General features: G+C 56.5%; 1 protein-coding gene across 4 annotated transcripts; it reads right to left on the reverse strand.

Annotated features, from left to right (window-relative positions):
* Positions 1–4952: 4952 nt before the first annotated feature.
* Positions 4953–9517, reverse strand: DOK2 (docking protein 2). 4 transcript variants are annotated; one of them, XM_021698920.1, is made up of 5 exons: positions 9250–9517; positions 7940–8221; positions 7605–7692; positions 6584–6765; positions 4953–6077 (listed from the first exon to the last, which is right to left on the reverse strand). In XM_021698920.1, exons 1-5 carry the CDS (start codon positions 9310–9312, stop codon positions 5457–5459), a joined length of 1236 nt encoding a protein of 411 aa, XP_021554595.1. In that variant the 5' UTR covers positions 9313–9517; the 3' UTR covers positions 4953–5456. The 4 variants fall into 4 exon arrangements, with proteins under 4 accessions (XP_021554595.1, XP_021554593.1, XP_021554596.1 ...); XM_021698918.1 differs by having other exon boundaries at positions 6584–6768; XM_021698921.1 differs by lacking the exons at positions 7940–8221; positions 9250–9517 and adding an exon at positions 7925–7936 and having other exon boundaries at positions 6584–6768.
* Between the last annotated feature and the right edge of the window lie 1410 nt (positions 9518–10927).

Genomic DNA, 10927 nt, shown 5'->3' on the forward strand with positions numbered 1-10927 from the left:
GGTTTCTCAGCTCCCGGGGCACCCAGAGGGCCCCGCTCTGGAGGAGTTGGGCTGAGATGCCCAGGTGGGCACAGGAAGACAGGTGGGCACCAACAGGGGAAGCCTGCCAGTCCGCCATTCTAGGCAGAGGTTGGCCTGCGAAGAAGCTGGCTCTGCATCCAGGGGTCAGTCCCCACCAATCCCTTCTTCTAGACCCCAGTCAGCCCCTCCTCCCTGCCTCCCCCAGTCAGCTGGGCAGACTGTGCTTCTCACTGGGCTTCACTTTGCATTTTTAAAGGCCGGTGCTGGGATTCCTGGAGTCAGTTGGGGGAATGTTTCTGGATGGGGAGTCCCATGGTTCCACAAACCATGACACATCGGGGATCCCCTGAGGTGCCCCCCAAGCCAAGTGGGCTTCCTTTGTTCTTTCCATCAGGAAATAGTTATCTGTGCCTCCCCTGCACGGGGCACTGCGGTCGCTCAGTGCCGCGAGTACAACAGTAAGCTGGGAAAGAATGAATCCGCCCTCAGGACGTCTATAGTCCAGTGGGAGAGATGGCCAAGTCCCTCAGAGATCTCTGCGTCCCTTCTGCCCCCTTCTCCTCAGCCTCGCCCTCCCACCACCCCTCTGCTGCCTGCAGGGCAGCAGCTCCAGAGCCGCGTTTTGATCCTGCCAGGTGGCAGGCCGCTACAGCCCCCCAGGAGCCTGCGCCTGCCCTGGGGTCCCAGCTGCCAGGCCATGAGTGGGTGCAGAGGCTCGGATAAAAGGCGGAGACCTCACCTGTGGCTTTTGCTCTCTGGCTGTGCCTCAAGCCGGTGGCCTGCCAGTCTATGAAGCAGCCTACTTCCAAGCCCTCCCGCTTCTGGGCATGAAAGCGCCACTCGGGGCTGCTGTGCCTGAGTGCACAGAGTCCCCTCAGGAGAAGCCTCGTAGCCAGTGCTGAGAGGCCTTTGATGTGGCCCCCTCCCCTCTCCTTGACTGTATTCTTGCTTTCTGTCAAAGTCCTACCTCTCCTTCCCAACAGGTCCTCCCGCTTCCACAAAGCCCATGTTCAGCCCCCAAAGGTAGGGGGCTCTGCTTCTCTACGCTTCCACGCCCTTGCTTATGAAATGGGGGCAGCTCACCCTGCCTGCCTCAGTGCACGGCTGGAAGCACAGTGAGGCTGTGGGTAAGACAGGAGCTATGTATGTGCCCGGCGCTGCTCTAGGGGCTCTGTGCTTATTCCCTCACTTAGTCTTCCCAACCAACCTCTGAGGAACATAGTAGAGTAGCTCCATCTTACAGATGTGCACACAGATGCTCAGAGCAGATGCGCAAGGACACGCAGCGAACAAGTAGCAGAGGCAAAATTTGAACGCGGGTCTGTGTGCCTCGCCGACTACCCCAAACTGTCCCCAAAGCCGCTTATAAATAAGGAAATGCTGTACGGACTCAAGAGCATTATTATCATCCCAACTGCCATGGTCTCTTCAGGCACACCTTCACGCCACTCCCCCAGCTCTGTCTGAAAGCAGAAGGCTGACCCCGTGCCCGGATGCAGGTCCTGGAATTACTCAATTCCAGCTCCCCACAAGATCCTTCCGAACCTGGTGCTCCCCCACCCACAACCCCTCCTGAACTCACCAGCTACCTCTGTCTGGCCCTGGGATCCAGGAGCTGGTGTCAAGAAGAGGTCTGCAGACGTGAGAGAGAGGCCGGGAGGAGAGGAGCAAGCCTGGCCAGGGCCGGGAGATGGATGGGCCCTGCTCCTTGCTGGCTGATATTGGACCGGCCTGGGAGACGAGGATCGGAGCAGGGCAGTGATGTGCAGCTGCTGGCCAGGGGAAGCCAGCCTGATGCCTAATCAGATCAGATGCCCCTGCCCACAATCCCCCCCCCCCGCCCATTCCTCTACCTCCCTCTGTCACTCACTGACCTTCCCCCTTGCTTCCCAGCCTTGCCCTCCCTGAGGTCTCCAGCTGCCCCAGCTGATTTTATAAATGGCCCTTGCAGGAGGTGGGCACCTTGGCTAATTGAATCAGTGCCTAGGAGGCAGGAGGCTGGTTAGCATCACAGCTGAAAGGTGGTGGCAGCAACAGCTTGAGTGTGACCATTAGGGAGGAGTCTAAGTGAGCAGAGTGGCCCAGGCAATCTGGACCTCCGTATATTCCGAGGTGTCAAGGTGGGAACTCACCAGGGGGCCCTGGATGCCCCCACCATGAGCCCAGAGCAGACTCACAGGGTAGACCACAGGCCAAAACACACATGCACACACACATACCACTCATGCTCTCGGCAAAAAGAAAATATAAGGAGGGTGAGAGAGAGAACAGAAACAGGAAGAATGACATAGTGTGCTTGCGTATCTGCGCACCTACGTGACTCTGTACACGTCTCTGATGGGCACCGCTCATGAGGCCGTTCTTCCCTGCCGCAATGTCACCTCTGCATAATGATCAGCCAGGAAAAGCAGTTTCTAAGAGTCCCGGTCACAGCAGAGCATCTCATGGCATCAACAGCTGCCAGGGAGCAGACCCCAGCGCCATGAGGACCTTTCCTGGAGACCTGTCACTTGGTCCCCTGGAGACCAGTCTGTTCCCGTACCTATGAATTTGCCTCTGACAGCCAGGCTGGCACAGAAACACTTCAAGGAAAGCTTTACCTCTGTGTTTCTGTTTGAGATAGATCCCTAAGGCTCACCCGGCCGTTAGTCCATTCAGTCAGCATCCCCGGCATAGCCACTCTGCGTGTGGGCTGCACGAGGGCAGGGGATGGGTCTGTGTGGCTCCCCCAGCTCCCCCGCTCTGGACGGGGCGGGGACGTAGCACGGACTAAGGGTGGTGCCCACGTCCTCGGCGACAGTGCGGTTGCGGCTGGCTGCCCTGGCACTCTCTGTGGGATGACCCACCCACCTGGTCACGTCTCCAGAGAGGGAGACCGATGGCACGGTCATTGTCCTTAACAGCTGCCTCAAGGACTTTCATTACCCCTCCCAACTTCCCCAAATGCTCCACTTCCCCTGCCCTCCCGCCCTCACACCCACCTTTCCCTAGGGCCTCATCTACCACTTCCCTTTAGAGCAAAGAACAGAAGAACTCAGAAGTCCCTGGATCTCTAAGGAGAGGAAAGCGGGGAGGAGGGGGCCATTTTCAGCTTAGGGGCCCCCACCAGTAGGAGGCAGGGTCCGCAGGGCTCCAAGTGGGATTTGAGCATCCGAAGGGGCAGGCTCCCACACGCCAATTCCTAGGGTTATCCTCCATTCTTGAGCAAACACGGAAGTTCCCTGTCAGCGCCAAGCCCCCACACCTGGTGCCGCTAAGCCCCCAGTGGTCTTTTCCACAGGCTAAGACTGCCCCCTGCCGGGGTGAGCCAGGACGTCCACCTCAAGTGCCGCCTGAGGAAATCAGAACTGTGGCATCCTGGCTTAGGAGTCCCCCAGCTCCTGTCCCGGCCTGGGGAGGGGAATGATGGAAGCACTTAGAGGCCTCGGCCTTCCTGCTTCCACTGTATTCTGAGGCTGGGACTGGACGGTGGCAACAGGGACAGCCCTTTGGCCCAGACAAAAGAGGCAGGGCTCTGTCTCTGGCCTGCTCACCCATTGCCTCAACTTCCCTTAACAAGGGGCAAAGGCCTGGTTTGAGATAAAACGTCGATCACAACACACCCACACCAGAGAGGCTCTGTCTCATTTCCCTCCTGAGCTCTGGCGCCCCTTTCCAGCTGCTTTTAGGACTCTCCTGGCTGGATACAATAAAGCCATCTTAACCTCTACACGTCAGAAACCAAGCTCACCTTCTTCACCAAACCTGAATCTTTACAGAAACCCCATTTCTCGGTGTTCCATGCCCAACATGACTCCAAGATCTGCAGGCCCAATCTCGACATCTTTTGAGTCCATTCTTTTCTGAATTTCTCCTTCCAAGGCAGCCTCAAACCATTCCTAACCCCAGTCCCATTTTCCACAGCGCTGGTGGGGTTATTGCCCTAATGCACAGCTCTTCTGGGACTCTGCTCAAAAGCCTCACCGTGCCTCCTTCCTCTCGAATCCCTCCTTCCACAACACGGTTGGAAGCTGCCTTCCCAAAAAGATGGCTGCGTGTTCCCTCCACTCTGAACATGGAACTCCTGCCTGAGCACCTACATACCCCCACACATCCTCACTTTTCTGCCCATGATGCTCTCTTCACACACTCCTTTAGTCTTCATCAAATTCCTTCCCACCCTTGGAGATCCACCTTCCAGATGAAGTCTTTCTTCACATGTCCCATGATAAACAGCTGCTTCCTCTGGCCCCCAGGACCCTGATTCCCCTCTTGGGGCACTAATGCCCCCCTCTTGTAATAGGCCCCTGTGTCCTTGTCTCAGCCCCCTCTGGGCTGCCAGCATCTTGAGGCCAGGGCAGTCTAGAGCCTGACAATGCTCCATAATATGGGAATATTAGGGGATAATAGGGGAAAGCAGGTTTTGATGAGAGGGAAGGGTCCAGGACATAGAGGCTGACCTGTAGGGAAGTGGGATACTGAGGGCCTATGGAGAATGACAAAGCAGGAAGAGTTCTCAGAGCCTACATGGTGGACAAAGAAGGCAAGTCTTAGGAAGGCAAGGAATTGATCCAGGGCCACACAGCTCCTTAGTCCCACTTCTAGTGCCTAAGAGGCTCAGTGACTGCCAACTCTTTCCCACCCTCCAGTACAGCTCTTCGCATATATGCCCTGCTTCCCCACTATTTTCCTGGGGTTGACCCTAAGCTAACAAAGGGTTCGAGATGCTTAAACATCCTTCCCAAGCTGCCCTGACTTTCACAGACCTGCTACTTGTGGACAAATGCTTGGGACCCAGCCTAGGCTCAGAGAGGATCTTGCTGCTGGGACAGGAAGTATCAATGGTGGCCAGCTGAAGCATTCGTCCCCAGGAGGGCTGTGGCTGTCGCATCCCATTCCCACCCCACAGCACTGATGCCACACAAAAATATTCCAGAAATTTTAATGCCACAGAGAAGTCCAAAATCTACAGAAAGCGACAGCCATCCTCCAGGGTGCCTGGAGCCAGGGCTATCCCCAGCAGGCAGGAGGCCCGCACAAGCCAAGGAACCAGGGCAATTTGCTGACATCCTTTTGTCCTCTGCCCTAAATGCCCAAGGTTCCTTTAGGCCGGGGAAAGAAAGAAGAGGAAGTGGAAAGGGGTAGGAGGAGGGTGCATCGCTTTCAGGCACTCTTCCTGCATGGGGATGGTGACTCATGCAGCAGGCCCTGGGAGGGACAATTCCTCAGACCAGACTAAGGTAGGCCAAGCCCAGGGTTCCGGAAGGAGCAGAGGGAAGTTCCTGGAATGCAGCAGCCAGGAGGAGTAACCAGCAGAAACTAGAAGGAAGGCCTGCTGCCACCCTCCCGCTCCTTCTCACGGACCTCTGACCCCACCCCCAGGCGGACAGGCAGGCTTCAGCACCCACAGGCTTCAGCACCCGTATTTGATAAGGTCTACGCCTTCTCCACCCCCATCACTTTGGGCCTTTCTTAAGAATGACATTGTCATACTCAGTTCCCTGTGGCCAGCCAGAGGCAGAGAAATCCTGCCCTGCTGGGTAGACGTGCTGGAGGCTGCCAGGGTCCCTGTCAGCTGTGGCCTGCCTCCTCCAGGCCTCACCCTGGGGCTCCAGTGGGCTGTCATACAGGGACAGGACAGCCACTCCCTCAGGCTCATCATATATGTGGTCAGGTCGCGGGGGTGGGTGCTCCTCAATGCTGTCATACAGAGGGTCCGTGGGGGGCTGGGGAGGGACCGCCAGGATGCCCCTCAAGCTCTTCCCCAGGTTACGGGCCACTGCATCGAAGGGCACTGCATACTCCCCCTCTGGGCCCCGTGGCCGGGCGGTGGGCACTGGAGTGGAGGGCGACGGAGGTGGCAGTGAGTCGTGGGGCCGGGAGTAGGGGCTTTCTGGCCGGGGCAGCACCGCAGGGACTGTGGCTAGCTGGGTTTGGGGCCCAGGAGGGGCGCTGTTCTTCTGGGCAGAAATGGCTTCTTCCAGGGCCAAGAAGATCTCGTTGCCTTGCCGCGTTTCGAACTCAAAGTTGCCCTCTCCAGAGATGCAGCGCCGGCCTGCCTCGAAGGAAAAGGTTACCTGGGTGGAGGGGAAAGGGAGATTATTAGCCAGGCCCCAGGGTGGAGTTGCTTCCCCTGGACCCAGCTCCCAATCACAAACCTGTCACCTCCAGCTTCCCTCCACAGGAACTGGGGGAGCTTCTCCCCAAGCTGGTTCTCCTCCCTCTGGGTTTTTTCCCTAACAAGCAAAGCCCTCACTCTTCTCCTTTCTTTCTCCCTCCCATCCAACCAAGTACAGAGCTTGGTATATATTCAACCTCAGGAATGCCAGCCACCATTCACCCCTCTGACCACTCTACCTCTTCCTGTTCTCCTGTCCTTCCACCCCACCTCACTCTTCCACCCCCACCTCCACCCCCTGGCTCTTTCCCCACTAGCTCTTTTTCTTCTGCTGGCTTTTATCTCTGTCTTTCCTTCCTCCTCCCATTCTCTCCTCCTTTGAGGGCCCCTTTGCCCTCTCCCTGACAATCTCTTCTCTCACAGCTCTCCTTTCCTTCAACCTGCCCTGTGGCGGCCCCTGCTCACCTTGTCCCGCCCAAAGCGCCTCAGAAACCTGTAGGGCCACTCAAACAGCTGGGTGCCCAGCTCAGGGCCACTCCACAACTCCAGGGCAGTCTCCCCAGCCCGGAGGGTATAGGATCCCCGGAGCCGGCACCTCTCACTGGCTTCTGTGGGTCTCATGGTCACAGCAAACTCCTTGCAGGGCGCTACTGGTGAGGAGAGGGGAGAAGGCGGTCAGTGGGAAATAGCTGGCCTGCCTCAACTCTGCCCTGCTCTAAATGAACGTGCCAGAGGCCTCCAGAAAAAGCATTAGCCATGTGCCCATGACCCCATAGCCTGTGTCTTGAAGGCTGAGCTGCCCTAGGACAGGTCATACTCCCCAAAATGCCAGATACCTCCACCCCCTCCCCTAGTCGGCATCATGCCCTAGCCACACGCACCCCGACCTTGTGCCCACATCCTTCCTGCCCCTGTTGCCAGAGCCACAGCCTTGTCTTCTCCATCTAATCTCCCCCCCAACGCAGCCACCTCCCAAAGTCCTACTGTCACGGCTGCAGGTGCAGCTGACCCTGCCCTCCCAGCTCTCAGCCTACCCACCCACTGCTGACGCCATCCAGCGCCTTCTGTGAGGTGGGGCTTGAATGTCACCTGTGTCCATTTGCTCCCCACACACCCAACCCGGTGGGCTAGACGTCACAAAAAGGGACTGCCTTGTCAGCAGAACGCTCCCTTGCCACAGGACACTTTAAATCCACATTCTCTTCTCAGACAGGGAAGGACAGAGTCCAAGAGCAGCACCTTACTGAACCCCCCCCAGCCTGGCCCTCTCCCAGCAGCAGGGCCTGGGCAAGAGGGAGTGAGCTCAGGGCAGGCCTGGCTCCCCCACCTCGGCCTCTCCCGGAAGCGATGCAGAGAGACTGATAAGGGGCTGGCCGGGCCTGGGGGCAACCACAGGGCAGGAAGACTCACATGCGGCTGTCGCCCACAGCCCCACCCCACCACAGCCCTGGGGAGGCCACCCCCCGGAGAAGATGCAGCCCCTCACCTGCAGTCGTGCTGCTGTACAGTTCATTCTCCTCCATGCAGGGCCGGCTGCCCTTCCCCCCAGGCCCCAGCAGCTCCTTCCTCTGGCCCTGAGGAAGACGCCAGGGTCTCACCGCTGGCCCCCATGCCCAGCCCCACCTCCGGCCCAGGCCTTCCTCCAGAGCACACTCAGCCTGCTGTCCCTGTCTGCATTCTGGAATGGGGTCCCCCCCTGCAAGGAACTGCCCCCAGCATCCTGAGCTTGGCTCTTAATAACACCTGCCCACAGCAAGTACCGAGTGCCCCCCTCCCACATGCCATGCCCCCTCGCCCTTTCTGTACCCGTAGATGGCTCACAGGGAAGGCCAAGAGGCAGATGGCCTGGATCCAGTCACTGCGCTCTGCGGCAGGGGCTGCCAGCAGGTACAGGCGCTCCTTGGTCTCCAGGAAGAAGGCGCTGGTGTCCCGGGGGCTGCTGGCCTCCCCGCCGGCCTCAGCCACCCGTAGGCAGTCACTGAGGCGGATCACCCTCCTGGCAGCCTCTCCCCGGCGCGGCTTCTCTGGGCCCTCCTGGAGCTCCAGCCGGGCCAAGGCGCAGTCTGACTCTCCATACAGCACAGCCCCAAACCGGCGCCATTTCTGAATCCAGATGCATGGCAGGTGGGGTGCCAAGAGGGAGCCACCGAGAAATGGAGAGATGGTGACCAAAGGGGAGAGGAGGAAGCATGGGAGAGGTCATGGGGCAGCATTCAGGGACAAGGAGAGAGGTGAAGATCACAGGAGACCCAAGGAGTCAGAGAGAATAGCAGGGACCTTAGCAATTAGAAATCGTTGGAGATCTGCCCCCCACAACCAAGGAAGAGACAGTGACAGCAGGTAGAATGCCGAAGGCAGAAAGGCACAACGGTGAGCCCATGGAGGCAGACTGCAAGGCAGGCCCAGCCAAGATCCAAGTCAAAGGGCAAAATTCTATAAGTCCCTGAAGCCCAGAGGAGGGATGAGAGGGCAGCACAAGGGCCCTGACCAGAGACCATGGTTCTCGCTCTGTGTGAGGTCCGGCAGAAGGCCCCAGGCCAGGAACTTCAGTCCACCCTCTTGAACCTTCCTGCTTCATCCCTTGACAGGTTGGGTCATGAGAGAGACAGAGAAGCCCTAGCGTGAATCAGCTGAGGGAAAGAGGACTTCCTCATTTAAAGAGGCCAAAGAAGGAAAAGGAGGCTGGCCACAGAGACCCCCGCTCAAGCTTGCCACCAGCCAAAGTTACCCCACCAGAGCAGGAAACGGAGAAGGAACCCCACTGCAACCCCGAATTATCCCCTCTGCTGCTCCTTCCCATCCCTTCCCTTCCCAAGCATCCCCGTGACAAGTTACCACAGAGCCAAAGAGGCAAGAAATGGAGTTAGAGCCCTTCTTTACCCCCCTCCCCATTGGTGAACTGAACAGCCGTCTGCAAACAGCACAGTCTGGGGCCTGGCTGGGGAAGCAAGCGGCTGCTGAGGAAGGACTCCTCCCAAGCTTGAGCTCTGGGTCTAACATGGTGGGTGGCATAGTGCCTATCTTCCCATAAGGGTTTTGAAACATTCGGGGGCTCCTCCTCCTCCCCAGGGATTTCTAGCAGCCCCCCCGCCCAGGCCTTCTGCCCAGTCCCAGCACCGTCTTGCTCTTACCTTTCCAAAAGTCTGCTGCTGCAGCAGGTGTAAGAAGCCCTGTTTCACTGCCACTTCTTCCATCCTCCCACTGTGCCGGCACCCCAGCCCTTCAGCTCTCTCCTTCCACTCCAGCCCTCTTTTTCTCCTCCCTGCTGTGTGTTCCCCCTTCTCTCAAGTTCATTTCCTCTCTGCCTAGAGTTTTCTGCACTGTTCTCGTCTGCTTGATGACGACAAACCGATGGGCCCTGTGGTTTCTTGGCTCTGTGTGTGTGTGTGTGTGTGTGTGTGTTTTACGAGTGAGTTTCATGCACAAGCTTCCTGCATTTTCACTGAGTAAGATAATTTCTGAAAAGCTAATTTCCAGTTTTTCGGCCAGCAACAACTCAGGTACAGAAGCTGGCCAAGGAGACACCAAACAAGGGAATGGCTGACCTAGAGCAACAGAGAGACCCAGAACCAAATTCAACAATAAAACCAATAGCAAAAGGCCCTCACACTCAAGTGGGATGCTCAGCATGACACAGTTGGAAGAGAACTTAAAAATCAACCAGACTAAGTCCTTAATTCAAAAATGAGTAGGGGCGCCTGGGTGGCTCAGTTGGTTAAGCGACTGCCTTCGGCTCAGGTCATGATCCTGGAGTCCCGGGATCGAGTCCCGCATCGGGCTCCCTGCTCGGCGGGGGGTCTGCTTCGTCCTCTGACCCTATCCCCTCTCATGTGTTCTCTCTCTCTCATTCTCTCTCTCTCAAATAAATAAATAAAAAAAAAATGAGTAGACTGGGGGCGCCTGGGTGGCTCAGTCGGCTAAGGGTCCGACTCTTGATTTTGGCTCAGGTCATGAGATGGAGTCCCGCGGTCATGGTCATCGGGCTCCACACTCAGAGGGGAGCTTGTCCCTCTTCCCATACCCCTCCCTCTGCTGGCTCAAGAGCTCTCTCTCTCTAAAATAAGTAAATAAACCTTTTTAAAAATAAAATAAAATACAAATGAATAGACTGAGGCTCAGGAAGATCTGAGGGACGTGTTCAAGGCCACCAAACCGGAACCCAGGTCTCTCAGCTCAGTAAGAACTAAGCCACACATACACACACACAGCATACAGAACACATCAGACAGAGCTCACCACTTTCACACACAGCTGCAACTGTGTTTCATTCCAAGAGGAGCACTCCCTGCCCCAGACAACTGCACAAACACACAGCACCTTCTTGGGATTCTAGAAACATGAACATCCCCACACTGAAACATGCTATATTCCCAGAGCACATCCAAACAGTTGGAGTTCACCTTCTTTCCAGCCTTTGTGAGCATTATAAAGGCACTAGAGTTTCATCTGGGGATTATCTTTTTAAGTTACAATAGCAATCTCTTATATTAAAAAAATCAAAAAAGTCTTCATAGTTGCCAAAACAAAAGTACTCCTTAGTTACTAGAGCTTCCAGGCACACAATGTCACCAGCCATATTATCTATCCCTGGAAAAAGGGAATGCAGGCATGAACCCACCTGTTTGCAACTCCCCTGAGGTCACAGGGCTGGTGGGGACAGGAGAAAGTACCAGGGCTCCTGATTTTTAAAAAAGATTTTATTTATTTATTTATTTATTTATTTATTTATTTATTTATTTGAGAGAGAGTGCATGAGAGAGCATGACAGGGGAGTCAGAGGGAAAGGCAGGAGCATACTCCCCACTGAGC

The sequence above is a fragment of the Neomonachus schauinslandi genome, chromosome 2 (genome assembly GCF_002201575.2).
Source record: "Neomonachus schauinslandi chromosome 2, ASM220157v2, whole genome shotgun sequence".
Classification (NCBI taxonomy): domain Eukaryota; kingdom Metazoa; phylum Chordata; class Mammalia; order Carnivora; family Phocidae; genus Neomonachus; species Neomonachus schauinslandi.